We start from the raw sequence: 27,557 nt of genomic DNA, 5'->3' as shown, positions 1-27,557 counted from the left end.
CTTCGGTGGTATTATTTGTCTTGTCTTCTTTCCTATACATACGTACACATCCTTTCATTGTCTCTCATTGCTATCTGTTCATTTTTCCTTCTTTTTGATCTCATAGAAGGGGTATGTTATTCCTACGATTTTTCTTGTTTCTTATTTTACTTTCCTTCTGTTCCTGTCAATACATGATGAATACGACCTCATTTTGGCATCTCTTGCTTCCCCAATACTGCGTAGCCTGCCACAAGTAAACCGTAGATAACCCAGGTAGCTGATTAGTAGTATATTCAGAGAACCCCTTCTATACAGTTCGTATTATCACTACATAGTTGGTACATAGTAGTAAGTGTTTCGTGTTTTCGATTGAACCAATCCGAATTACTACTACTACTACCATTACCACTAAGTACTTAGTAAAGAATAAATATCCATGCTCTGTAGTATTATGCATATCTATCAGTTCATCCATCCATCCATCCATCCATCCATACTGATACTAATTATGGCACACAACCCATGCCGGACAATTTCCTGTAGATCGATCGATCGACTATTAACTAGTTACTACCTAGGTAGGTTAGTTAGGTACTAAAAACTACTTACTACGTACTGTAAGTTACTAGTTAGTTTCAATCAGTCAGCCAGTCAACTGATGATCGACGGACGGGCTTCGGTCATTTTTGGTTCGGTTCGTCTGAGGTCAGGTCAGATGATCATGTGGTTTCATTTTCTTCTTCAAGTTTCTGCAACGTAACTGGGATCAGATGATCGTCGGGAGGGTGTGGTGGTCAGGTGACTGATCTTGCTTATTCTGTGGGATGACGTTATGTGTCTGTTCTTAGTTACTGGGAGAGTGAAGAGGGGATTTTCGTTGATAGCACTGATAGGTAAGAGTGATAAATCTACGTCTACTGCTCAGTGGCATACAGGCATAAAGAATGGTCATGTTCCATCACACTAGGTTTTCATTTCATTTTGTAGTATCGATAGTCCTGGTCCCTGATTGTACATGCCTGAGAAGCCCGGAGATGAAATTTGAAAGGGACCCTTGCAGATAATAAGGGAAAAACACAGCTGGGTAGCCCCTCCTGGGTTTAGATGTTTCATGTGACAGGTAAGTGAGGATAGTTGCTCGACAAGAAAAGAAGAGAGGATCAGTGGAACGGAACAAAGGCAGTGCGAGTAGGGGGACGGTGTGGAAAAGATTGCGAGTTGTGTGAGGGGGGCGGATCCCAGTTTCATTGTAGGTTTGAGGTTTCGGATAATAAGGAAGAGAGCAACTTTTCAATCAACGGTGATGGAAAGGCAAGACTAGGTAGGATACGGAACGAAACGGGCGGGAAAGAAGGGAGAAGTCAGGAACATCAGTGGGAGGACATGATGTCGTTGGTTCCGAGTGCGGTTCATTCAAGGAGATAGTACTGGTATCTAACAGGCATGCATGGTCCGCCTCAGCAGGCTCTGGCTTCTTGCAAAGCCCAAGAAGCTCCACATACGAGAGGAATTATAGAGTAACAGAGAATATGATAGTATGAGAAAACGACAGCATCAAGAATCAAAAAGGAGTAGCACAAGAGGGGGCAGTGGTTATCGCGCGACTAGAGTTTTTCGGGAAGAATGTTCATCGAGGGTCGAGCGGGTGAAGAGAGGGCGAAGCTGTGCTGGTCGTTTACTCCTGAAGCTGGCTGCGGCGGGTCTTCTCAGCCTCGAGGTTCTCGTACAGAAGGTAAAGAGCCTTCTCGTTGGCCTGAGCGCTACCCATGATGGTGAACATGCGTTCGCCCGTCTCGTCATGGGGAGCCTTGGCGATGGAGATCCGGGCTCCAGAGCTCCTGCGGATCTCGGTGATCTTGCTACCACCTCTGCCAATGATGCAGCCAACCATGTCAGCGGGGATGCTGATGTTCTGTGTTTGGATTTCCTCGCCATCTTCGGTGACAAGCGGGTAACCACGGTTGCTGGTGTCGGGGTTGGATCGCCTGCCGTAGCCACCGGACTGGTCGCTGAAGTCGGCACCGTTACCGGTGCGGTTGTAAGGACGGCTGTTGTAGCCATTGCCGACGCTCTGGTTCATGGTGCTGGTGCTAGGGGTAGTTCCAACAGACGCACGGACGGCGGGGTTGTACAGGATAGTACCGGTACCGCGCTGCCAGTCGTCAATCAGGCACTTTCCGATCTCCCAGACGGCCTTCTCGATACCCTCGGGGGTACCCTGCACTTCGACGATACGCTCGGTCGACTGGGGGAGCATTTCCTTCTGCGCGACCATGCGCACGCCCGACGCATCCTGGATGTGCTTGATCTTGAGACCTTGGCGTCCGATGATGGTACCCATCTGGTTGTGAGAGATCAAAAGCCGAACGGCTACACAAGAGTCAGCTTCATGTAACTAGCAAGCAGTCGTTTAGTAGAAAAACTTGGATGACTTACGGTGAGTTCCATTGTTGGACACAATGCCACCCATGCCCATCTGAGGGGCGCCCTCGAGCAAACCCTTGGCAACCAAAGCATAGGCTCTGGCAGTGCCGTTCAGAGGACCAGTGACGGTCAAGACGCGGTCGTGAACACCAGGAACAACCTTGCTCACACCAGCCTTGACGCCGGTTTCGTCCCGCAGGTCAGCAACGTTCTTGCCAGACTTGCCGATGATGATGCCGGCTTCCTTGGACGAAACGATGGCGCGAAGAGTCAGCATAGACTGAGCGTACTCTTCCTCGGTCTTGGGCGTCGTCTCAATGTCGACATCGTCAATCATGTCGACGTTGTTCGGGGAGGTCTCGTCGACCATGGTGGTATCGTGCAACTCGGTAGGGTCCATTATGTCGGTAAAAAGAGGAATGGTGAGGTTTGGGCGATAGAAAAAAATCTGGGGATAGAAAAGGTAAGGTTTTTCGTTGACGGAGCTTTTCCCACGAATTAGTGTTGGCACACGGGAGGGGAGTGATGATTTTCGCGAGATGTCACGGTAAAGGGATAACACAAGCAAAGAGGCAAATGAGGTGGCGCGCAGGATTGGAGCGGAGAACATGAGGCTCTTACCTAAAGTCGTAAAGTGAAGCAGAAAGACGATGGAAATCCGAAGAGATGAAGATTAATCTGCGAAATCCGGGAAGGGAAGCAGGAAGTCGATTGGGTGGCCGGAGAGGGGGCGAAGAGGATGGGATTCAGAGGGGTTTTCGGCGGGCGGGGGAAAAGGTGGAGGGATCTGAGAGATGGGGAGGCGGAAGGAAGAAGGGAAGGAGAAAAGAGGAGGAAGAGGTGGAGGGAGGAAGAAGAGGAGGAAAGGAGGATGGAAGAATGGGAGAGGAAGAAGAGGGAGAAAGAAGCAGAGGGAAATGAGGAGGGAGGGAGGAGGGAGAGATGGGAAGCGGAGAGGAAGTGGTGGGAAGCGAGCAAAGAAGGAAAAGGTGGAAGAAGGAAAAGAGGAGGAAGAAGAGGAAGAGAAGAGGAAGAGTGGAAGAGGAGCGAAAGAAAGCAGTCACTCAGTCAGTCAGTCGGTGCTGATGCGACACCTTCGGGCTTAGTTTCGTTTTTCGGTTCACTCGTGCGGAAATCAATCAACAAGGGCTATGCCTGCTGTCTTTTCATGTCCGCCACGCTGCTGGCTCGCGCGAATCCAGATTCATCATTCATGCTGTGTGTGATCTATCTATTTTACTTCTACTCCAGGAAAATTCCCCAATTGGTCTTCTCGTCGCGTTGCCTGGGATGCTGGTGCTGTACTGCTGTGGCTGACGCTCGCCTGGTATCCTTGATTACTACCACCACATAATAATTAATGGACATTTTTGACCAGACTGCATGTCATGTAAAGAATTCAAGCGCTTCTTATCTTCATTGGTCTAGCGAGATGCCATTCTTATTCTATTTGTCCGCCTCGAAAATCACCTTTTGCACCTTCATGGCGTTAAAAATCTCATACGCCTCAACCGCCTGCGACAGGGGCATGATCTTGTCGGCCATGAAGCTATTACCACGCATTCGTCAGCATTTGCAAACACCAAAAAAACCACAGAATCAATAATATGAAAGAGTGACATACCCAAGACGATGCTGATTCTTCTTCAGAACTTCCAACGCCTCTTCCGAAACGGACCGCACAGGGCACCGGCCCATCTGGACCGTGAGGTTCTTTCCATAGGCCTCACATCCATTCCACGGGATCTAAAAATGTCCTCGATCAATATACAGACCTCACAAAGGACTCGAAACATCACTCACCTCTCCATTGTGCACACCAACACTGCTAATGGTTCCGAACGGCCGCAGCAGATCATAACCGGTCTTCAGCGCCGGACTCAATCCCACCACCTCAATGACAGCATCAGCACCACGTCCCTCCGTCAACTCCAGGACGCGCTTGTCGAGGCCTTCCCGGTCAGTCAGGAAGTTCCAGGGCTCAGCTCCCAGCTCCCTGGCAAGTTCCAGACGCGCAGGGACGGAGTCAACCGCCAGTAAATGCTTAGGCTTGTACTCCAGCGCATTGATCAACGCACAGAGTCCGACTGGCCCGCAGCCGATGAGGACAACCGTCTGCTCTGCGATTTGCTCCTTAGTAGAGGTCTTGAATGCATTCCGCGCGGCGAAGTAGCCAGTCGGGAAGATATCCGCCATGAGGACGAGGTACTTCTCGTCGACGCCCTCAGGGGCTTTGACCACCGATCCATCCGCATTGGGGATTCTAATCTGAGCGCAGGTTCCATTACCGTTAGACACATGCTCCGGGCATCATGGCGTACGTTGAGATAAGATAGACTTACATATTCGGCCTGAGCACCATCCAGATGGTCACAACCCAGAAGCATGTTCTGTTCGCAACGGGACGAGTATCCTTGTTTGCAGTAGTAGCACTTCCCGCTATAAGAGGCAGCATGCATGCATTAGTATAAACGCCTGCAGCGATCATCAAACCAAATCCCACCTGCAGAGGGGGAAAGGACAAAGACAAGATTAAATCACCTACCAGGATGTCGTAAAAGCACTCACGACCTTATCCCCCTTCTGGACAGACTGCACAGCATCGCCCGTCTCGACAACCACACCAGTAACTTCATGGCCCATCACATAGCCCGTCCCCGAGGGCTCTATGCCACGGTACACATGAAGGTCACTACAAAATACCAATCAGCCTCACCCCTCTATCAAAAACCTAACTAAAAAGGAGGGAACAAACCTCCCACAAAGCGCCGTATAAGTAACCTTAACCAAAATATCCCCCGCATCCTGAATCCGAGGCACGGGGCGCTCCTCAACAGCGACCTTATAAGGGCCGCGGAAGACCACCGCGCGCATAGTGTTTTCCGCAGACATGATCAATTATCTTCTCCGAGAGCTGAGGAATCCAATTTTTGAAAGATGAAAGAAACAAGTTGTGTATTGTCCAAAGCTGAGTCTTTATTAAACAGAGAAGAAGAAAAAAAAAAAAGAAAAAGAAAAGGAAAATTCTCAGAATTCACGCATCCGATAAACGGACACACCCCGCCAGATTATTACACTTATTTTCCCGCCCCTCAGTCCCATGAGAAAGGAAAATGAAAGGTCGGAGGCGTTGGTGGGTCCATTCCCTTCGCCTTCGGAGTTGTGAGCGACCGCGGATGGCGGCGAACTGGGCTGCTGGTATGGTGAAGAGAGAGGGTGTTGAGTATGTATAGGATGGAATCGTGATCATTGTATATTCATGTAGTAAGTAGATAGGTAATCTAGTAGTATAAGGTAGTAGTAGAGCAAAAGAAGATGATTAGTGGGGGATGAGACAGGTACTTAGTAGTAGTTGTTTGACGGCCGGGGTCCCCGCGGATTTAAGTACTCATGATATAGTGATAGTAGCAGTGTTTGGATTTCACCGGGGTCCTTACTTGACTTGAGGTGAGGGATTTTGGATCATTAGTGCCTAGTGGAATTTGTTTGCTACATATAGTTTTCAAGAAGTCCCTGTAGTAGGAATTCTGTGTGAACGTTGGAGAGATGATATGGTTACATTTCGTGACTATTCTACAGTCGGACCAATTTTCCGGTTCCTATGTCCGTCATTCAACCTCTGCATAATTTGCCATGCAATTTATCAGTCTAACATCTATTTGATTCGTCTGTAAGATCAGTAATAGGCACTGTTCTTGTACGGTGTGCTCCAAGCGATGCTCGGATTTCTCGCCGAGAATGTCCCCACTTCGCGACCAGAGTTGGGGACATGGGCATTAGCGGTTCAGGTCACAGTAAGTACCATTTATAAAGCTATCGGCAAGAAGGATCAGCATGAGCAAAGATTCATTCAAGGGGTGTTCTGGAAAGCTGGGCTTCTGCTATGCATTGAAATCAGGTCCACCGATTGCTCCAGTTCTGCGGTGAACTCCTTGCGCATCAAGGAAGTGGTACTCCATCCAACGCCATACACATTGCGCCACGACAAATATAACAAAGAAAACGCTCACTATAAGTATCAGCCCTTCGCAGGTCTAGTCTGTAGACCTTCGCCCAGGTGTCTTGCATGTGAAACCAGCATGCTACGTCATCAATATCCCTGGAAAGAAGATGGACACCCCGGCATGCATCAAGGCACCTAGCACACCACGCACAGCAATTCTTCTTCCAGTATAAATTTCCCCTCTTTATATTTCTCACTGGCCTCGTATGCTTTGTCATACTTCCAGCCCACCGTCTCCTTGCACTGCCTGCAGTGAATATCACGGACGATATGCCTTCCGGTGGTCATGCTACGCTCCACCGCTTCAGACGAGGTGATGTTGACGACATTGCCGAAGAGGTATGCTTTGCCATGCTGGCCGCGGAAATTCTGGATGATGGCGAAGATATATGGTTAGTAAGTGTTGGGAATATGTCATAGCAGAATCACAACTCACCCGGCTTATGATATCGTCGTAGTCAGCGAGATGAGTTTTGCATTGCTTACACCCGAAGATTTTGTTTGAAGTAAGATAGATGTTGTATGCCAGACCCATTGTGTCCTGATCGTGCTTGTCTTCCCAAAGCCACCTGAACAGGAGATGCCCTGAAACGTGAACTTCGAATACACCAGAGGATGGAGGTGTCCAGATCACGAGAGCCCGACGCTTTATAGGAGTAGAGAGGGGCAGAAAGAATGCAAGGCGTGCTCAAAGTCCTGCTGTGGCTTCGCTTTCTTTGCAAGAGGGGCTGAAGTTGCTCGTACGGTAGTTCTCCAAAAAATGGGGACCCTGTGACGGATAATGGAGGTTGCCTTGACAGGTAGAAGTTAGTGCTGGGATTTCGAACCCCAATATAATATAGCCTTCCGGTGAACTGCACTTGAGCTCAAGGGGAATGGGAGGTATTCGAGGGGGTGGTGACAAGCAGCTGCGGCTCGTCTTTGTCGGGAATAAGCGGAGATGGGACTAGGACAAATGAGGAGACGGCAGGTCAGCCACTGCCAGGTGGTGATAATGATGCGGGAAGGGTCGACAGAGTGGAATAGAAACCGAAGGAAAAGGTTAGACTATTCAGAGTAAGAATATAGGTAGGAGTGAGCTGATTGGGGGGGAGGAATGGTGTGGCACAGGAAATGGCTGAGCAGCGAGATGGAAGGAGGTGAGTTGGAGGTGGTAATCGGGCAGCTGCTCCCGGAGCTGGGAACCCCCGCATCGGACCAGGATTAAAGGGAGCCAGGCCCCATGACGCCCGCTACATTTCCCTTTAGGATCATACTCTCCACCCGCTAGAGTAAGCTTGGCTAGTTCCAAAGTCTCTTCGGTCTCTCGTTTCTTTTCATCTTCATCCCCTGCTGTTGTTGCCGTGGCTAGCATAGTCCTGGTGAATTTCGTCAGACTACTTTATCTCCATACCCATTCCTTATCGCGGTTATCACCGACCCGCCTGGTTGAGCCGATAATGGCAGCCTACTTACTGACCGTAGTATACCGTCTCTGCCGTACGCAGTGAGAGAATATGACCTGTTTAGTGACACTTGGAATCCACGCTAGATTCACCTAGATGCACCTGATGTGATAGTCGGAATTCTTGGCAACCCTAGTCTGGCTATAGTTTTAGTAAAGTTGACGAGTTCAAAACAGGGCTGAAATTCTACCTGTTTGCACGGTACATTCACATCAAATGTGAAGTATAGTACCACTTAACAGAACAGAGTACTAGTCACTTCCACGATGCAGTATAGCAATATTAACCCTCTGTCAGTCAATATACTGCAAGTAGCACGCTGGTGAGGCTTGTCTATTGGCCTCGATTCCAGATAATTCAACGCGTCAGCTTTGCCCCTCTTTCCCCTTATATATTCTCCGACGTCCACATTTGTGATGCCTCATGTTTTCTGTGTCTGGAGAAATCCATCGATATCTATCATGGATTTATGATAAAGAGGTCATATTGGTCGTTTATGCGCTTGAAACCTTCTGCTACCTGCTTGATAGCTGTCTTCTGATGTCAAAACTAACCGTGCATCCCCGTGTCAAAGTTGCTCCGGGAAATGTTTCATCACGATACACTTGATTCTATCTACTTAGTATCCTATGGCTAGAATACTTATGTTCAGAAGATCCCTTGTCCCAGTATTTACAGCAGAAGTCCAACATCTGGCAAATGACCCAGTCATTTCCAGCACAACGACACCGGTCCCTCCAATGGTAGCAGCAGCCTCCGTACTTTTGAAGGAGTCCATCCGTGTAGCTACTATTAGCCTTGGCCAAGAACTGCGTTTGGCTCAACACCGGAGGTATAAGTGGCCCATCATGGCAGCTGACGTTTGTGCGGCTGATTGCGCGTACGAAGTCCTGTCTACCTTTGTCCGAGTAGACCCCTGTTTCTCTCCCAGAAATGCCTGCAGTCGGTGTGACCCCAGTGCTCCGTCCACCATTCCCCGAAACTATCCTCGACTTGGTCGTCAACTTTGGGCAGCCTTTCATCTCGTTTGAGGCCACATAGAGCACAAGCGTGAGGCGCCTTCAAAGCCCCCTGACTAGCAGGAAGTGTCGTTACCCGAGTATTCTCCTGTATGACCTGAACTGGTTGTCGTTTGGTGGCTTGAACAACGGAGTTGAAGATTGCGGTCCGGTCGCGCCACATGGAAAGTACATCAACAGCTTGTTGCTTTTCTTTGATATCTTCATTCTTGTTCACTGTGTTGAGCTTCATACCTCCCGACTTCCCTGAACGAGCCGGGCCAATCCTCATGCTCTGACTCAGTATGGAGTCCCGCTTCCACCGTAGGCTTCGGCCGGCAACAACCCGCGCGGCGGTTTTTAGAGTGTAGATGATCAGAGTTGCAGTGTTCTCAAGTTGTTCCTTTTGTTGCATTTCCTTTCTTGCTTTGGTGGCATCTTGCCGAAGTTCATCCAGTAACCGAGGAAATAGCTCAAGCAAAACAGATGGCGGAGGTATATTGGTCGGACGAACTTGATCGGCTGTTGTAGGATGACTAGATGTTGGGAAAGAGCTTGTTGTTTTCGATGGACCAACCGTAGAGTTCGGAGGCTGCACTTCCTTGCGAGGCGCCCGGGTTACTGAGGCTGTAGCACCTGAGGTGCCTGTTTGACTGGGAACTGTAGGCGGACCGTCAACAAAGTCGCCCCAATCCTCAAAAGGGTCTTCCTGGGTAGAAAGAGCCGGTTTGAGACTTGGCAATTCCTTTTTGCGTGCTTCAGGTACCATCCGTTTCGCAGCGGGCTTTCGCTTAGAGGATGGTGGTATATCATCACTTAATGACAATGAATCTAATAAGTTGGAAGGCGCCGGCTGTTTCGCAACTGGCGTGGGCTTAGGTTCCTTCATGACCTTGTGAGACTGTAACCCGGCATTTGCTGGTGGTTTAGTAGCAGGCACGTCCGCACTCTCGAATTCGCCCCAGTCATCGCTTTCATCATCTGGAACACTTTCAAGGGTGGCGTCAAATAAGACATCATTTCCGGGTCCGTAATGGGTCAGCCCTGATGTACTAGGCGCCGCGAAAGCTGAGTCGTCCCAGCTGTCGTCGAATTGAGGCGATTTCGTTGCATTTCTGTTCGGGATGGATGAAGGACCGGTGAAAGATTCTTCAAATGCATCCAAGTCAGGGATTAAAGAGGTCGACTGGAACCCGGCGGACTGCTGGCTTGAACCTCTCTGGGATGGAGGGGGAGCAGCCCCCATACCGAACTCCGCAAAGAGATCTGCAGACATAATGTTGTATATGATAGTAGTGAGAGACTATATAATTATATTGACGGGAGATAAGGCGGATGCACAGTAGTAGTAATAGGAGATTTGCGACTTGAAGAACGAGAACACGTCTAACAATAAGTGTGTCGCAAAGGTCGAGGAGCAAATGAAAGCAACGCCTTGAACTTCCTTCAGGCTCTGGTATATCCAAAGCGATGAGCGCCTCCAACCCCAAACTAGTAGACAACTCCCCGGCGGACAGATAGAGAAAGCGTGACCGGAAGTGTGGCTGCTGAGCCAGGGAAGTTCCAAGGCGGTCCACTAGCAGCTCCTCCACACGATCGCCGCTAGTACTTAAATTGCGGGCGGCACCGTGTTTCTGTCCCCTCACTCCTCCAAGCGCTAGCCAAACACGAGGCAGGCAACTCATTCCGGCAAGCAGCCATTTGGTGAAATGAGGGGCATTGAGGAGACAAGGTATATCCATGCATCAGTCCCCCATCTGCAGCACAGATGCAGCTAACTTATCGGCCAGGCAACGATGGAATACCTTCTTTCGCAACAACAACCACCCCGCCGATATCCGGACTGCCCTTCGGTCGGAACAAGGAGATAAATTGTGCGAGGATGGATTGAGGTCTATTTGCTGGAAGGCATGCGCTTGTGGCCATTATGATCTGGTCATCGTGCTTACCTGAGCGTAGGCGTTTCTGCTTTTCGATGATCTCGACCGAGCGCAATGGCCACAGAAGATCGCCGATTCGCGAAGTGTTTATGTCGCCCTGAAAGCCCATTTCTTGAAATACATCGAACATCCAGACGACCTGCAGTCGACAGTTGATCCGCTGGCGGATGATGAAGCGGTATGTAAACTCTGGCTACGCTGTCTTTGGCGGAAAATGACCGGCTGATGAGAGGTCTTTGTAAAGTCACCATGGCAAACGTTACGTGATGACGAGCAGTCGAGGGCGGATATCGCCCAGGACGTCGACCGATGTTTACAGGAAAACTTCTTCTTTCGCGAGCCCTCCACCAAGTCTAAAATGATCGACATCTTGTTCATCTACTCAAAACTGAATCCCGACTTGGGCTATCGTCAAGGCATGCATGAGATTCTGGCTCCACTCCTTTGGGTCATTGATAGAGATGCCATCGAGCCAAAGTCACTGCAAGAGTCTAGCACCAAAGAAGCTGATGATGACCTGATGCATACTCTTCTCCATGCCGATTATGTGGAGCACGACTCTTTTACATTATTTTGCTCGGTTATGCAGAATGTTCGCGTGTATTATGAGCATAATAGACACCGGTCAGAGAATGGCCAGGCGGATGTGATACCGATCGTTCACCAATGCCACCGCATTCATAATGATTTGTTGGTAACCGCGGATTTGGAGCTGGCGGATCATCTGCAAGCCCTTGAAATCTTACCGCAGATATTCCTCACGTAAGTACAACTTGCTAGGCAACTCTCCGATTGCGATGCTAATCTTCAAAAGGCGTTGGATGCGTCTACTGTTTGGTCGAGAGTTCGCTTTCCAAGATGTTCTTCTCATTTGGGATCGCCTTTTTGCAGAAGGGTTACGACCCGAACTCATAGACTTTGTGTGTGTCGCCATGCTGCTACGAATCCGGTGGCAACGTGAGTTACATTTGCTATGCAGACTGTTTGCTACAAGTTGCTGAGTTGATCTAGTGTTGCGCGCCGATTCCTCGAGTGCTTTGGGTCTTTTGCTTCGGTATCCTTCCCCTCAACCACACGAACCTCTAAGCTTCGTGCATGATGCGATATACCTGGAGCAAAACCCCACTCCTGATCGAGGAGTATTCATCATTTCCAAGTATTCTGGAAGACCGCCGGATCCCACCAAAGGACTTGGGCAACCAAATCCAAAGCATATGAACAGCAAGAAGTTCCGCCTGCGGAGCGTCTCAAGAGATCTAAGCGAAAGCAGTTCCCCGTCCAGGTCACCTGCAAGGAATAGCCCCAAGAGTCTGGAGACGCTCTTCCAAGACGTTTCTGAGGGCATACAGCGTCGAACAGAGGCGTGGGGTGTAGCCAAGGCTGTCCGGGGAGCGGTGAGTGAAGCCAAGAGAAACATGCAATCTATTCAGTCAGAGCACTACCCCCGGACTGCACGGCATGAACCGTCCAGCTCGACTGTAGGCATGCCGTGGGACCATGGCACCGACATTGCAGTCCAATGGAAGACGAAGGTTGAACAACTGGAGGAACGAAACAGGAAACTTGCCAAAAATCTCGGCAATGCCTTGAATGACATGCGGAGCCACTTGATGAGAGCAGAAGGCATCGATAAGAAGACCACAGACGCCTTGAAGAAGGCGCTCACCCAAGTTCAGTCAGTCCAGAGCTGTCTTGAAGACTCTTCCATCCCTCCCGGTACCGTGGAGCAGGGTCCCAACGAAAGTGGTGAGGGAGACCAGGAATCGCTGTCTGACGCCTCTAAACCCGCGAGTGAGCAAGCTGAGACTGTGCTCGACAAAGCAAGTGACGCCTCGTCAGCGGCGCGCAAACCTAGTGTGTCTGCGAAGTCATCACGGTCGTCCGTTGAATGCGAAACGAAAACCCGTAGAGCTTCGAGCAATGGCCAGATTCCCTCATCCATGCCACTTCGACATGCCGTACGTCCATCACTGGCAGATTCGGAGTTTTCGTGGATGCTCGGGGGCGGGCGACAGTTTTCGAGTTTCGTTAGCCCGGCATCCGTGCCGCCCGAACAGACCCGACATGGAGAAATGCGAGCCAAACCGAGTACTCTATTTGGCAACGGTGACGAGGAGCATGGAAGGCCTGACGCTGAGGCTGACGGATTGGCGCTGCGCAGTCTTCGGGGACCCAAAGCTCGTGAATAGTCCGGATGCGCTTTCTGTGCGGCTCAATATATATTTCCTCGAAGTCAGCCTCCGGCATTCTTGTTGATCCGTTATACCCATCGTCGTTGTTGAGGCGACGGCATCGGACTACAGATTTTGCTTATTTCTTTTGCATAGTGGCTTGACAGGCCGCAAATGTATTATCCGGTCCGGTTGATCATAGCGTCCGTCTCAAACTTTTTTTTTCCTGTTTATCTTCACCCTAGAAACTCGGGTAGGGATTTTACCACTGCAAGAGACTATTATGACTGTACGAAGGAAATGAGGATAAAGTGGGAATAGCAGACCGGACGGGAGCCTGGAGCTAGCCCGACTATTGTAGGCAACAAGGAATTCAAGTGCCTAAGCAGGAACCTGACTTGCGTAAGTTGTCGACGAAAACTTCGGTACTGGGGCCCTTTGATCGCATGGATCTCCCATGGAAGCAACGCGGCCCTCCACATGCCAGCGTGACTGGCAGACGTTCTAAGGTTCCAAACAGTGTCTTTACTGTGCAGCCACGGCGAACGCCAATTGGTCTGGAACCCGCCGGTGAGCTTAGTGCGGACGTGTACAATTGATCGTCGGGGCCTTCTGTCTGATCACTAATGGAAGTCGAAGGTCGGTAGTTCCCTGTGCGGTTTGCCCCAATCAAGTCAAATGCATCATTCGGTGCTTGCGACGATCTACAACCGCAACGGGGGCTGGCTGATCGAGTTACTTTGGGCCGCCAAGATGGCGAGCAAAAAGTTGAATCATCCACTTTCTGTCGGGGAGGTAAAAAGTAGTACGTACAGTAGTTAGGCTAGGAGGGGGAGGGGAAATTCGTTCGAACAGGAAATGATCGGAAGAATAATAATACGTCGAAATAGTCCAGAAGCATGTTTTTCGAAGTTAGCAGAATGGATCGAACCATATGAAAGTATACTAACTGATCGGTTTCGTCCGTAGGCCGTCGGGAATTACATCACCACCATGCATGGGTTGGGTGGTTCCATTGGGAGAAATGGCTTGGAAGCCGTAGTAGTAGTAGTAGTAGTTAGTAGTCTAGGTAATCTAGTTGACGGAAGGTGTTAGACTCAAGCAAGTTAGGAACTCAAGTAGTATCTCCGATGGGGGCGATTTTTTGGAAGGGGATTGATGGACTGCATTAGTGACTCCATAGTTTGTGGTTGTTGTCAATGGCTCGCATGGATCCAGGATGGGTATTGAAGTGGGAGGGGGGAAGAGGGCCCTTCTTGCATGCTTTACTCTCTCTCTCTCCCCTTTCCCTTCGACTTCCCCGACCGTGCCGGACCACCGATATTGTCTTGACCTTGAACTAACATATTTAAAAGAAAGAAAAAGAAAAGTTATTGACGGGTTGGCAGGCTGGCTGACTTTCAACGCTAGCTTGAACTTCTCGACAGACTTTACATACTCCCGTTTGAGTCCGATCTACCATCACTACTACCATTATTACTTCTTTTGTTCTTTCCCTGACAGCTCCCCTCCTCGTGCGTGGAGCTGCCAAATAAGACCCAAATACCCAACCTAGGTACTTACTAGACAGTCCATTAGACAAGACTACTAAAAGGGAGCAAGAGAAAGGATCATCTGAAACCTCATTTCCGCTGGTTCTTCTTCTAGTCTTACGTCCGCGGGATAACCAGAACGTCATTCATTCCCCCCCCCCCTCCTCCTCCCTCCGCTGCGAAAGAAACATCGTCAAGTTAACATCTTCATCATCTTTCCCTACTTACTACGGTCTCCACTATTTACCCACCCCAACTTACTCGCTTCTACCAAATTTTTTCCCTTTCCTTCCCCTACAACCGCATCCCTTTCTCTAGAGGATCGGATCCTCCTCTCACGGGTCTCCCCCAGTACTGGAGAGGCCATTACAACTTCCCCCTCTTCCTTGGCCAGTCTTTGGCCACTTTTTTGTCGGTTCGAAGGCCCGGCGCCGACCTTACCTCCTTACCCTTCTACCACCCGCCACTGCAACATCTGCTTCATCTGCAGGCCATTGGGCCTCCCTGTGACTAATTCCCACCAACAAGAGACTCCCTTACTACTTAGGCTTTCTCCAGCTACCTTGTTCCTCTTCCCCCGCGTGCTACGCCTCCCTCGCAACTGTATGGTACCTGTGACCTCACGAAACAGCTGCCCACTCGACCTTCCCGCCCGCAGTCCGCTGACAGCCTTTTTTAACCTCCCTCCTCCACCTTCACTGTCGACCACGGACTGACCGACTCACTGCAAGTCTCGTTTGTCTCATTAAGTGCATTGAGATCCCGACAAGCAGGAGGGTTCTGGTTAATCTTTCTCCCCCTCGCAGTAACTCGTGATTTTATCCCAACGCACCGATCTGCAAGTGGAAAAAGAAAAAAAAATACTAAGGGAAAGGAAAGAAAAAGAGACCCCGGAGCGGAGCAACAAAATCGTTTTCCTTATAAGATAACCAAGGGAGGCAGACAGACAAGAAAACTTGCAGGTCTCGCCAAACAAACCGCCGTGGATGGTCAATGTTCTGTTATCCCATGTAGCAATAAATCTCGCCGTCATTCTTTCCTAGCCCTTTTTGTTTTCAACTCATTACGAGTTGCGCCGATTTGAACCGCTTGTTGTCAATCGGTCTGGTCGGTGCTGGCCCCTACGCTCTCATTTACTTGGGAAAATATGGGTTCTACTTCCTATAATCCCGATGGTTAGTCTCCCATTTCTGTGATCGTTCTCTTTGATCAGCACCCTTTCCGCTGCTTCTCCTAGCGCACCAATCCAGCAGGGAAGAGTTGCTGGCTTCGAGCAGGACGAACTCGATAGGTTTATGCAAATGGCGACCAAGGCGCTTCGGCCTGGGAAGGAAAAGCTGCAAGAGCGAAACGACGACCGTGTCGAACTTTCGCCAAAGTGGTTGTCCAACCTATGGGAATCCAAATCGACTTATCCAGACCGTTTACCCACATATTTGGATATGCATCTCGGAACAAGTCAGCCACTTCATTCCACATTGCTGAAGGGTGTATTCGGGAGGGGCGCAGGAGAAGCGGATGATATCACAACTAGCGAGGGAGCAAAGGGATGTTGGCAGAACAGAAGCTAACGACCTCCTGCCATACAGGTGAACCAAGCCCATTGTCGTCCCCCGTGGGACCCCTTTCCGCGTCGCCCGAGTCGGACCCTTTTATGAGACGCCTCTCTGGGCACACTGAGGACTCGATGAAATACTCTGCAGACACACTCTCCTCGGGCTATGATCATCTTTCCAGGTACGTGGCCGATGAGCGGGGTTCTCCTTGCAGTAGGATCGTATATGCATTTGCGCAAACCACGCAGACAGGAACTAAAAGGAATTTTCTATCGCTCTTCTGCAGGTCTTCTCTGCTGGATCCTGAACATGGACTTGGCCCATCTGGTCTAGATCGCATACGTCAACAGCCATCACGCGTCTTTACCCTTCCGAACATGTCTGCCTCATCGCTCGCACCTATGACCTCACGTAGCCATTCACCTTCACCACGCTCCGCTTCTTCGACCAGAGCCCACCCCTCACGCCTCCCATCGACCGAAGAATTCGGCACATTAGAAGATCTCCACCGCTTCCCGTGCGAATCGCTACATTCGTTTTCCTTTGCCCAACAATCTGAGGAACTACTGAATAATCGGCATAACATTCTGAAAAGGTCAATAGACTTCATGCGCGACCGCTTCGGCTGGACCACCAGCAACAGTGCGGGGCTTGCTGGCGCTCAGGCTCGATTCGGTGGAGATGCTGATACCCAGAGCGTGGTGGACTACTTGTCGAAAACCAGTGTTTCGGGCAGGGATGACCGCTACAACTACGCTGGGTTATCGCGCGGACCTATGACTGGACCTGCTGATGTGGACAGTGGCAATATCTTTGAAAGGGCATTTGCAGAACCCCAGCTTTCCGCGAACCAGTTTAGGGACATGGTCCAGGAGCAGGGACCGCCCGATGCCCTGCGTTCCTCGGGCCAGGCATCAGAAGATCTAGCGTCCCCGCTGAGGACAGACTCGAGGCCGTACCCCAGGCGCGTAAGCATAAAAAAACGTACTTATACCGAGGCTGGCTCTATTACTGCCCAGGGCAAGCTGATGGAAACTCTAGCACCCTTCACCGCCACGGACCCCTTATCTCCTACCAGTACCTCAAGTCTAGGATATGGTTTCCCGGTTCCTGTCCTACACACCCACAGCAGCAAGTGGACACCCGCATCACAAGCCGTGTTCAGGACCGAGTCGCATGAACCATGGACCATCTTAGCGGCGAATGACATCTCGTGTCTCATCTTTGGTGTCACACAAGCGGAACTCCGCAAGCTAAGTATCCTCGAAGTCGTACAGAAAGACCGCAGACAGTGGGTTGAGTCGAAACTGCGGGACCCCACCACTGATGCTGCCGTAAGGGCCCAACCTTCGCCGGATAAGACTCGTGTCAAGCCTGTGAATCCGAAATCGATGGGAATGGGCAATGGTGTAACAGCGCAGCTGCTCAGCAAGCCTCCTTCTCGAGCAAGGGCTCCGAGGAGGGCCCAGACTGACGACGGATACGGCTCGAGCGCAAGGCAGCTGAATCATCCGGCAACCAAGTCCCGAGGTGTACTGCTGTGCGGAGATGTGGTACCTATCGAAAAGCGTGATGGCAAGAGAGGCTCTGCCAGCATCTGGGTGATGGAAAAGCGTGGTGGTTTGATTTGGGTGATGGAGGAGATCCAGGAGAATGTCGCGTTCGTTCGTTGCGATGAATCCTGGAACATTGCTGACGCCACCGGCGATATTGACAAAGTCTGGGGTCAGGGTGCGGCGAAAACTGGAGAACGGATCACGGAGTTGCTTCCTAATCTGCCGCCAGACTGCCTTACATCTCCAATCGATCAAGGCCTCAGCAAAATCACCGAGAAGAAGTACTTTGCTTCTCGCACATCAGCTGGAATCTGCATACCGTCCACCATCACCAAGGGCGACAGCTCAAGATGCCTTCGAATATCGAGCTTTCCTCATGTCGCAGGTATGATGGTGCTGTCCTCTTCGACTTTGAAAATTGTCAGCTCCAATTCCGTCTTCTCGTCCGCGCTGTTTGGACATGAGCGACCTGAAGGCCTACACGTTAATGATTTGATACCTGGCTTCGACGGCTTGCTGAACGTGCTCACCGAGGAGGAGAGTGTACCGCTGGTTGACGGCCTGGTGATCTCTGAACCCAGCTTCCGGAGAGCGCGCACCCTCTCTATTCTCCGCGATGGCAAATCCAATGTGGCCTCGGTCTTCCTGGAACCATCTGGCCTTGCTGCCGTGCATCGCGATGGCTCCTCGATTGCTGTAGATGTCCAGATGCGTGTGGCCAAGAGCGGTACAATGTTCCCCAAGGCACGAGATGATCCCAATTCAGGAGACCACAGCGACTCGGAGTTTGAAGCTGTCACAGAGCTTGTATACGCACTTTGGGTGACATATTCGAGACATATCCACTCGGCAGCTCCCGCGGCTGGCTTCCCTTCTCCGCCGTCCCGGACAGAAAGCCCGTCTTCTATTTCTGCATCGAATCTGGCTTCCACAACGGCTTCTACTCCTTATGCCATTGGCTCGGAGCGGACATCGGTAGAGACGCACATACCGACCTCTACCTTAAGCCAGCAGTTGAGTGAAGCAGCTTCGCAACCGCTAACAGACAAACCGGTCCAGCCAGTGCCCGAAGTAAGACCGGCTGGTACCAAAGAGGTGCCTCAAAAACGAACAATTGCCGATTACATTATCCTCGAAGAGATGGGTCAAGGAGCCTACGGAGAAGTGAAGCTTGCGCGCATGAAGAAGATTCCAACCAAGAAAGTCGTTCTGAAGTATGTTACGAAGAAACGGATTCTTGTCGATACATGGACCCGCGATCGTCGTCTAGGAACGGTACCATTAGAAATCCACGTTCTGAACTATCTCCGACGCGACGGTCTGAAGCATCCCAACATCGTGGAAATGGAAGGATTTTTCGAGGACGATATCAATTATTACATTGAGATGACGCCACACGGGCTACCTGGAATGGACCTCTTCGATTACATTGAGCTGAAAGCGAATATGGATGAGGCGGAATGCCAGAATATCTTCAAGCAGGTTGTGGATGCAATTCATCATCTCCATACGAAGGCTTTGGTCGTGCATCGCGACATCAAAGACGAGAACGTCATTTTGGACGGGGAAGGTCGAATTAAGCTGATTGATTTTGGGAGTGCCGCCTATATCAAGAATGGACCCTTTGATGTGTTCGTGGGCACGATTGGTAAATATCCTCATTTCTCCAACTGAAATCTCTAGAAGCTGACTTGTTGAAGATTACGCAGCACCCGAGGTTCTTCAAGGCAAATCCTACCGAGGCAAGGAGCAAGACATTTGGGCCCTTGGTATCTTACTCTACACCATCGTCTACAAAGAGAATCCCTTTTACAATGTTGACGAAATTTTGGATCACCCTCTTCGAGTTCCGTTCTTGCCCTTCTCCGAGGATTGCATCGACCTAATCCGGAGGATGCTTGACCGAGATGTGGACAACCGACTGACGATCAGTGAAGTTTTGGAGCATCCATGGATGATTGACAGTTGAGCACTATGACAAAGAAGATGAAATGCGCCGTGGCATGTTACATTGGATGATATTGTGCAGCTTTTCAGACATCGCCCGCCCGCCTATGCAGAGACTTGGTCTTTCTTAATCTTGCTTACACTTCCGTGACGTTGACGATGGTGATAACGAGCAGCGTATGCGACGACTCCAGATGCAATGGAGTTTATGAATGAAAATGATGAAAATGGATGAAGTCGAGCAGGATGAAACGGTTCAAGGGCATATAGGAGCGTGGGGGAAACTTGTGGATTGGGGGCACGAGACGGGACGGGAATCATTGGGAACGGATGATAACGAAAATGCCTGAACAGACCGAGAGGCCCGTGGGTCATTTGTATAGAGGTTTACGGAGGCTGAGATACCCCATTGTCATCTTGTTATGCTCTTTTGGTTAGATGATGTTCTTTTTTCTTTTCCTTCTTTTTGCATTTACTTGGACCATCTTTGATACCATGCATGGCCCAGGGGTGATGAGAATTGGCAGTACATGCATATGAAAGATCCGATATACCCTCAGCAGTGGTGTTATTTTCTTTTTCCTCTTTCTTTGACACGCCGAGTGTCTTTACATGTTCCTTCAGCCACAAAGAGCCAGTCTGCAATCTAGATTAAGCGGGCACGAATAGAGAGACACGACCAATTCATGCACTAAATCAACCAGTTACTTTCTGTTTGGTTCCAGTCGTATCCCACATGGCGCGAGGATCTCGCCGGGCTTGCTTACCTTACCAACTGCGGGGGTGGAAGCGGGGGAAGAAAAAAAAAGCCAAAGACTAGTGCTCGTAAAAGTAATAGTCTAGCCATAGCTATACTAGTAGTTAATCTATGGACTAGTAGTCTAGCCAGTAAGTGAGGCAGTCGAAACTCGTGGCCGTCAGCCGCCTGAGAAACTCCGGCGGTGATCCGTGATGTACTGTGAGATCACACCAAGAGGTAGTCAGTCAGTCAGACAGTTACTCATTTGAATGTCTTTTCCCAGCAAAATAGTGGCCAACTAAAGACGATAGAACGTAAGATGGTAGGCTGCCTTCATATTTTAGTACAGAACCAAGTGTGTCCCAGATAAAAGTAACACTACCTATCACATAACCATGAGTAATCTCATCAATTAGTTTGAATGTGACAAAAGTGGATGGATCTGAGGATGTGAGGGGTGGATAGATAGTACTACTAAATAGTTAGATGGGTGGGTGCCTTACTGGTTTGGGGCGTATTAGCCGGCGAGTCTGACCTGTCAGTCAGGTACGAATTCGATACCTCGATTGCTGTGAGGGAGTACGGCGTAGAGAATGTATCTATCTATCTAGTCTATTTACCTATTCTGCATGTATCTAGTCTATTTCCCCTTACCTATCGACCCCGTGACTTCAATATGTTGGTTGATTATTCGATACATTGAATTCTCTACCCATTGTTCCATTACTACTCTCTTTTTCTCTAGTGGTGGCGTTATACACTGTGTATGTGAGAGGCGAACAACAACGAGATAGAATACAACCTAGGCAGCAACACAGTCTCCATCCATCCATCCATCCCTTAGATACTAAGGAGTAGACTAGCACTGAACAGGATGATTTAGTGTGGGGTGGAGACAAGAAAACACGACTGTTTTTTCTGTAACTAAGTAACTAACAATCACTTGTCTGTCTTACTGACTTAGCCACATCACTCCACACACACCAAAATTGCACTATCATTGGGTCACAAGAAGGAACAAACCCGACCAGGAACGAAAAGCCGTTTTCCGCCATTCGGAGCCCCGGTCGGGTCGGGCTTGGGCCCTTGTTCTTCTGTGCTGTGTTGTGGTGCTTTTGAAGTGTACCGTGGCATGGGGAGTGGTGTTCTGGGCTCTGCTTGGTGGGTTTAAAGTGGGTTGTGGGTTGTTTTCTTTTGGTGGAAGTGGAGAGGGAGAGGAGAGGAGAGAGAATGGAGGATGGACAGGGATTGGGATTTGGGAGGGGGGGGGGGGGGGTTCTTCTGTTTTCTTTTCTTTTTTACATGCCCTTGTTTCTCTTGGAGAGGCGTTTGTATGTATGTTGTGGGATGTTGGAATGGGAATGGTGTTTGTCTTTTTGCCTGGCATAAGTATCCATGGCAGAATCAGAGGATATGCTGTTTCTAGGTAACTGCATTTTCAAGACAAGGAACAAGGAAGAGAGAGAGAGAGAGAGCTAAGCCAGTCTATAACACTAGATACTAACTACTAGTATAATGGTTATCAATATTACCATTCTTTCCCAGTCGTTTTGCATACCGATCGTACAGTAATGATGCCCTTTTCCCGCCATCCTTATCTTTTGACAGGTGAACCTTTTTCTCGATTGATCGGCTGACTTGAACTTCTGATCTGAGGGAGTATGTCCATGAGACCACCATTTCTTATCTGTCCTTCTTTGAAAAATGAATCAGAAGCCATTGTTCAAATTTAATTGACCATTTACTGATCGGAACAGACGGTAAAGAAATAAAATGCCGCGTGTTGGATTGACTCCGCCGGGAACCACCGCCACCGCCTGGGAGCCAAAAGTGGGGAATGAGAAACAGCGCTAGTCTAATCGATAAGTTTTGGCAGGAGAGAATGGAATGTCTCGATAAGCCTGTGGGGTAACTCAGTTACTACTTACTAGTCAAAGTAAACTCAACTCACGTCTCACGGATTGAACGGACTATTGAACAACGATCCCCCGACAGGTACGGTATTGTTCGGCAAGTTCCCCTCTTCCCACCGACTGGTTATGTGTTGCTCAGAATGGGGAACAAGTGGCTGCTGTGAATGGTCCAATCCAGTAAGCTCGCCCGGTCCGTTCTCCATTGTTTCTGTGGTGGCCATGCAGGCCATCGAGTCTCCACGCTCCCTGAGCCTTTTTTTTTTTTTTGTTTCGGTGTTTCTCTCTTTTCTACTGGTGTGTGTTAGTGGCAGTGGTGGCTCTGTCCGTCAGACTGAATTGCCTGCTGTCCGATAACTGGCTGTCGTCTGACTTGGCCAGCCTTACGTGATTTCTTCCTCCCCCCCTTCTGTCTTCTTTCTTTCTTGCTTGCCTACTTACTTGCCTGCTTTCTTTCTTCTCCCATCAACTACTACTATCTTCGCTGTTCGCTTTCCTGCAGGGTCTTCCGTTTGCGTGTAGCCTTACTGCTTGCTTCCCTTTTACCTTTTCGTGTTGACCACTGTGGATGATGCTTCGGTGACGTCTGTACGAAACCCAGTGTTCTTTTTTACTTGGAGGGAAATCCAAAGCCTGTGCCGGCCACCCGCAATCGCTGCCACTTCTCCGGGGTTACGCGGTCTCCTGTCCCATGGTACCATCGTTAACACTCCTTAGCCGAGACATTCCCCCGACTTGGTCGCTTGTTTGTCTGCTGCCCTGCTGACCCTCATCCTCTCCATTTCGCTTCCTCATCGCTCTCTCGACAAAACCTGTCCGTCCGCAGGATCGGGGTTCGGCGTTTTTGCTTCGATCAGGGCGATAAAGGTGTTATCGCGGTTATCGCTATCTCGAGAATCATACTTGCGGAACGGCTGGCGGTCTGGCTTCATTATGACTGTCTAGGACTGGATTTACTGCGACCACCCGTGCTTGTCGCTGCCACGAATCGTCCTGGCTAGCTGTTCGACTGTCTACAAACCTTTCGCATACCTCTCCGCCTTCTCCGACATACCGTTGAGATATTTGTGATCATAGGAGCCTCGGATCTAGATACCGCAATTCCGTCATGGCTACCGCATTTCCTGATGAAATCAGGCCTTCGCCTGAAGCGGCCTCGCCGGCGAGCCCGGCTTCTTCAACTGGCCAGATCCCTTTGGAACAACCGCCCAAACTCAAGGGACGTCACAAGTTGCTCCAGAGCCTGCAGCGCATCTCGTCCAGCCCGAGTCTGACCAGACGGGGCCGGTCCCATTCTACGGGATACCGTCGTGACAACAAGGCCTCTTTGTCCTGTGTCTCCCTTTCCCAATCCGCATACACTCCTTGTCTGGGTAATGGAAGCACCTCTCAACTCTATGGTGGATTGAACGCCCGTCCAATTACCCCCGGTGCTGCTGCCTTCCCAGTAGACCACGATGGAAACCCTCGAATCCGCCTTGTCGGTTCCGACTCGCCCAATGCGCGGACAGTTCCATTGCCTACCGATCTGCGACCAGGATCTCGTGGGTCCCCGCTGGGAATGGATGCTGCCGATCAGACTGCCACGGCGCGGTCGACCCCCAAGCCAAAGAAGGTCTTTGATTTCTGGGGGAATATGCCGGATGAGCTGAAGATGCGCATTTTCCAGTACCTCACCCCGAAGGAGATTGTCCGTTGCTCTGCTGTTTCGAGGGCATGGAACAAAATGTGTTATGATGGACAGTTGTGGACCGAAGTCGACACGACAGACTACTACCGCGATATCCCTAGCGATGGTCTTGTAAAGCTTATTACCGCCGGTGGGCCGTTCGTTCGCGATCTCAATCTCCGGGGCTGTGTCCAATTGAAGGATAAGTGGAAGACAGACGGCGATCGCATCACCGACTTGTGCCGAAACGTCGTCAACTTCTCGTTGGAAGGATGTCGCATTGACACTCAATCGATCAACTGCTTTCTCTTGCGCAACCCCCGACTGGAGTATATAAACTTGTCTGGCTTATCGTCTGTTAGTGACTCTGCCATGACGATTATCGCACAGTCCTGCCCTCAACTTCAGATCTTGAATGTATCCTGGTGCACCGGCGTTCATACTGCGGGGCTAAAGAAGATTGTCGGCGCGTGCAATAATTTGAAGGATCTCAGGGCGAGTGAAATTCGTGGGTTCGACGATGTCGAATTCGCCGTACAACTTTTCGAGAAAAATACTCTGGAACGCCTGATCATGAGTCGCACCGATCTTACGGACGAGTGTCTGAAGGCGCTTGTGCATGGCCTTGACCCTGAAATGGATCTTCTCGAGGAACGCGCGCTTGTCCCTCCGCGACGACTGAAACATCTAGATATCCACCAGTGCACGGAGTTGACAGATGACAGTGTTAAGTGTCTTGCCCACAATGTGCCGGATCTGGAAGGCCTGCAGCTCTCACAATGCTCTGAGCTCACCGACGATTCTGTCATGGCGGTGATTCGGACCACTCCTCGCCTGACACACCTCGACCTGGAGGATATGGAAAGGCTTTCCAACCATACGCTTCTCGAGCTTGCCAAGTCCCCGTGTGCTGCCCGCCTGCAACACCTTAACATCAGTTATTGTGAGAGCATTGGCGACATTGGAACCTTGCAGATCATGAAAAATTGTCCTTCCCTCCGTTCCGTTGAAATGGACAACACTCGGGTGTCCGACCTGACCCTAATGGAGGCCAGCTTCCGCGTGCGCAAGCGTGGCTACGATGAGAACCTTCCCAAGATCGGCCTCCGTTTGGTTGTATTTGACTGCGCCAATGTCACCTGGGCCGGGGTTAGGGAAGTCCTCTCAAGCAATGCGTATCTCCCGCGCGCTACCCGCAAATCCATGCAAGCAGTCTCGGTTGTCACCCACACGGTAGATCCCAGTCAGTCCACGACCGTGATTGCTTCCTCTATCACACCTCCGCCGCCGCCACCCGTATACCCCAACGAAATTATCCATCTGAAGTGCTTCTATGGCTGGCAGCCGACCGTGGATGAGCACAACAAGCGAGTTCTCCGTGGTGATCTTATGGCTGCGAGCAGGCTAGACCGGAAGTGGGCCGAGTATATGATGGCAACCGAAGAAGCGGGTGCTCCGGGATCTGGGGTGAGAAGAAGACGGCGTCGAGCCCGTGAAGCTGAGAGAATCTATAACGAAGACGACGAAGACGCAGCTTTCGGTGTCGGGTCTGTCACTACACTCGGGGCAGGAAGACGGCGACACACCGAAGGCGGCGGCACAGGAGGCTGCAGCGTCATGTAAGATGATTACTCGTCTGATGGGCGATCTTGCGAGAGAAAGTGTGTTTGGAGCGATCACTCGTTTCAATGTTTGATTTACTAGGTTCTGGAAACCTTGCCCCTCGTGTACCAATGTTCGTCTCACCCTGTTGGGTAGATGGCCGCTGGTATCACATGCTGGGTTTGCAAGCATTGCTCTACTGGGGCATGCTATGAGATATGACATGATGATTTCGCGACAAGTGCCAGTCACTTAGTCGGCCCAGAGACATTGGGAGCGTTGACTGCCCTGACGATCCGGGTCACCACTGCGCATCTTTCGGGTGTTCTGGCGAGTCGGTCTGCCATCGATCGACGTGTATTTCTCGTTCATCTACTGTACTTAGAAGGATGGCGAAGCCGGAGTTGGTGAAAGTATCCACAAACAATCATTTAGATTCGAACTGGTTCTTAGCATCTAGCCTCTAGCGTTTTATTGTAGGAACTCGGATAGTTGAAAACACTTGATCATTGGGTATCGTATAAGGGCATAGCCGCACACTTCAATGAGAAAGGCCCAGGAAAGAAACAGATAAGACATGTAACTCCAACTCCAGAAAATGCGTTCACGCTCAACCAGCCCAGACACACGGCAATTTCACATCTCAAAGAAACCGCCATCACTCTCCTCGCCATCATCATTGCCCGCATCCCGCATGACATGATCCTCAGCAGCCGATCCCCTAGTCCTCTTCCTATCATCCGCCTTCCTGGACCTGTCCTTGCTCTTCCCAGTCTGCGACGACGACAGCCCACGCTCCTGGCTCTTCTTCGCCTTCTCACCACCCCTTTGACTTCTCTCCTCCTTCTTCCGATCCTTCTCTCCAGCCTTCGCCCCAGACTCCAACTTCCCATCCCTCAACATGTCCAACGTCCCATCCTTCATACACTTCTCCACCACATGCCACATCGCCGGCTTATCCGCAACCGTCGCATGCACCATTCCAAACCGCGCATCACCGTCCGAGTCAGCGCCATCGCCACCATCCTCAGCACCCTCTCCCTTGACCTTCTTCTTCTGCTCCGCGTACAAGGCGATATACTTCTCATCCAACGGATAGTAGATCGTATAGTTCAAGTTCACGCGAGCGACTCGGAGCTTCCCGGCCAACGAAGCAAGCTTCTTCTCCTTGGTCTTCTCATCCATGACATCGGGACCGGCACTCGAGACTTCCTTTTCGCGGCGCACCAGCCGGTTCACGTCTTTGGTTGCGGTTTTGCGGTCTACAATCGAAATCCAGATTAGCAACAGCCCATATAAGATAACAGCATAGCAGAGAATTCTCTGGAAGAGAAGGGGAAAGCATACCCAAAAACCTCACAAAATGATACTTCTTAATCATCTTCGACCGATCCCTCCTCTTTAACTCATCCTCCAATTCCTTCTCATACCCCGACAACGCACGCTCCTGCACGATGCGCGCATCAGCCGGCAAATCCGTCTTGTTGAGAAGACGCTTCACATCCCGAATCCGTTTCTTGAGCTCGTTCACAGACGGGTACTTGTGTTCTTTCTTGGGAAGGTGGATTTTCTTCCGCGGGCCTCCTCCGGGCGCTGTTGCTGCTGCTGCATCTGCATCGTCGGAGATATCGTGGGATTTGCGTTTTCTGTCGGCGGGGGCGTACTCTCGTGGCATTGTTATCTCGGGTTCTTTTCTCTTTCCGGGGTGCGGTCTGAGTGAGAAGGAGAAAGAAGGGGGAGGCTGATGGTAAATTGTTTGCAATTAGTTTTAATGGAATATTATTTTGAAAAAGTGATAATGGTCGGATCATCTGTCGGGCCGGGAAAAAAGCTGCCCCGGATTGCTGGAAGGCGAGATTGGCCAATCAGCGCGGGGATAGTCCCATGACGCGCGCCGCATTTCAAGGATATGGATTGAACTACTGTTCCTCTTACACTTCCTCTATATCATTACTACCTTGCAAAGGCAGGAGCAAGGACTACTCCCATGATTGCTGTCTATCTGGGCTAGACGGGTCTTCCTGATGTGCGATTGATATTTTGAAACCAAAGAAAAAAAAAGGAATAATCCCCCACCGATGGG

At 50.3% G+C, this 27,557-nt stretch overlaps 10 protein-coding genes across 10 annotated transcripts; 4 read left to right on the top strand and 6 right to left on the bottom strand.

Moving 5' to 3' along the window:
* Nucleotides 1-854: 854 nt before the first annotated feature.
* Nucleotides 855-1,374, bottom strand: BO79DRAFT_64465 (uncharacterized protein). The gene has a single exon (XM_025689544.1). The coding sequence runs from the start codon at nucleotides 1,228-1,230 to the stop codon at nucleotides 946-948; it is 285 nt and encodes a 94-aa protein (XP_025543212.1). The 5' UTR covers nucleotides 1,231-1,374; the 3' UTR covers nucleotides 855-945.
* Nucleotides 1,375-1,657: 283 nt separating this feature from the next.
* On the bottom strand, nucleotides 1,658-2,806 carry BO79DRAFT_139347 (KH domain-containing protein; the record flags this gene model as incomplete). Its single annotated transcript, XM_025678191.1, has 2 exons — nucleotides 1,658-2,352; nucleotides 2,419-2,806. The coding sequence occupies 2 exons, from the start codon at nucleotides 2,804-2,806 to the stop codon at nucleotides 1,658-1,660; spliced, it is 1,083 nt and encodes a 360-aa protein (XP_025543211.1).
* A 1,046-nt stretch (nucleotides 2,807-3,852) lies between these two features.
* Nucleotides 3,853-5,374, bottom strand: BO79DRAFT_235652 (alcohol dehydrogenase family protein; the record flags this gene model as incomplete). Its single annotated transcript, XM_025684498.1, has 6 exons — nucleotides 5,162-5,374; nucleotides 4,952-5,098; nucleotides 4,728-4,845; nucleotides 4,210-4,674; nucleotides 4,031-4,152; nucleotides 3,853-3,955 (listed from the first exon to the last, which is right to left on the bottom strand). Exons 1-6 carry the CDS (start codon nucleotides 5,296-5,298, stop codon nucleotides 3,853-3,855), a joined length of 1,092 nt encoding a protein of 363 aa, XP_025543210.1. The 5' UTR covers nucleotides 5,299-5,374.
* A 1,170-nt stretch (nucleotides 5,375-6,544) lies between these two features.
* Nucleotides 6,545-6,944, bottom strand: BO79DRAFT_214550 (putative Yippee zinc-binding protein Moh1; the record flags this gene model as incomplete). Its single annotated transcript, XM_025683235.1, has 2 exons — nucleotides 6,545-6,778; nucleotides 6,846-6,944. The coding sequence occupies 2 exons, from the start codon at nucleotides 6,942-6,944 to the stop codon at nucleotides 6,545-6,547; spliced, it is 333 nt and encodes a 110-aa protein (XP_025543209.1).
* Nucleotides 6,945-7,946: 1,002 nt separating this feature from the next.
* On the bottom strand, nucleotides 7,947-10,128 carry BO79DRAFT_235650 (uncharacterized protein; the record flags this gene model as incomplete). Its single annotated transcript, XM_025684497.1, has 2 exons — nucleotides 7,947-7,995; nucleotides 8,753-10,128. 2 exons carry the CDS (start codon nucleotides 10,126-10,128, stop codon nucleotides 7,947-7,949), a joined length of 1,425 nt encoding a protein of 474 aa, XP_025543208.1.
* Nucleotides 10,129-10,514: 386 nt separating this feature from the next.
* BO79DRAFT_64418 (GTPase-activating protein GYP6) lies at nucleotides 10,515-13,113 on the top strand. Its single transcript, XM_025689543.1, has 6 exons — nucleotides 10,515-10,584; nucleotides 10,643-10,760; nucleotides 10,812-10,970; nucleotides 11,037-11,554; nucleotides 11,607-11,749; nucleotides 11,804-13,113. Exons 1-6 carry the CDS (start codon nucleotides 10,562-10,564, stop codon nucleotides 12,979-12,981), a joined length of 2,139 nt encoding a protein of 712 aa, XP_025543207.1. The 5' UTR covers nucleotides 10,515-10,561; the 3' UTR covers nucleotides 12,982-13,113.
* Nucleotides 13,114-15,642: 2,529 nt separating this feature from the next.
* Nucleotides 15,643-19,576, top strand: BO79DRAFT_139565 (serine/threonine-protein kinase; the record flags this gene model as incomplete). Its single annotated transcript, XM_025678197.1, has 4 exons — nucleotides 15,643-15,670; nucleotides 16,085-16,232; nucleotides 16,338-19,255; nucleotides 19,308-19,576. The coding sequence occupies 4 exons, from the start codon at nucleotides 15,643-15,645 to the stop codon at nucleotides 19,574-19,576; spliced, it is 3,363 nt and encodes a 1,120-aa protein (XP_025543206.1).
* Nucleotides 19,577-22,249: 2,673 nt separating this feature from the next.
* On the top strand, nucleotides 22,250-23,230 carry BO79DRAFT_64378 (uncharacterized protein). Its single transcript, XM_025689541.1, has 2 exons — nucleotides 22,250-22,383; nucleotides 22,921-23,230. Exons 1-2 carry the CDS (start codon nucleotides 22,333-22,335, stop codon nucleotides 23,146-23,148), a joined length of 279 nt encoding a protein of 92 aa, XP_025543205.1. The 5' UTR covers nucleotides 22,250-22,332; the 3' UTR covers nucleotides 23,149-23,230.
* On the top strand, nucleotides 23,108-25,915 carry BO79DRAFT_64375 (F-box domain protein). The gene has a single exon (XM_025689540.1). The coding sequence runs from the start codon at nucleotides 23,312-23,314 to the stop codon at nucleotides 25,493-25,495; it is 2,184 nt and encodes a 727-aa protein (XP_025543204.1). The 5' UTR covers nucleotides 23,108-23,311; the 3' UTR covers nucleotides 25,496-25,915.
* Nucleotide 25,916: 1 nt separating this feature from the next.
* BO79DRAFT_64374 (Efg1 domain-containing protein) lies at nucleotides 25,917-27,220 on the bottom strand. Its single transcript, XM_025689539.1, has 2 exons — nucleotides 26,822-27,220; nucleotides 25,917-26,736 (listed from the first exon to the last, which is right to left on the bottom strand). The coding sequence occupies exons 1-2, from the start codon at nucleotides 27,147-27,149 to the stop codon at nucleotides 26,111-26,113; spliced, it is 954 nt and encodes a 317-aa protein (XP_025543203.1). The 5' UTR covers nucleotides 27,150-27,220; the 3' UTR covers nucleotides 25,917-26,110.
* Nucleotides 27,221-27,557: the final 337 nt, after the last annotated feature.

Source organism: Aspergillus costaricaensis (assembly GCF_003184835.1).
Source record: "Aspergillus costaricaensis CBS 115574 unplaced genomic scaffold BO79scaffold_5, whole genome shotgun sequence".
Classification (NCBI taxonomy): domain Eukaryota; kingdom Fungi; phylum Ascomycota; class Eurotiomycetes; order Eurotiales; family Aspergillaceae; genus Aspergillus; species Aspergillus costaricensis.
Note: the sequence above shows the minus strand (reverse complement) of the source record. Positions and strands in the feature narration are given on the sequence as shown.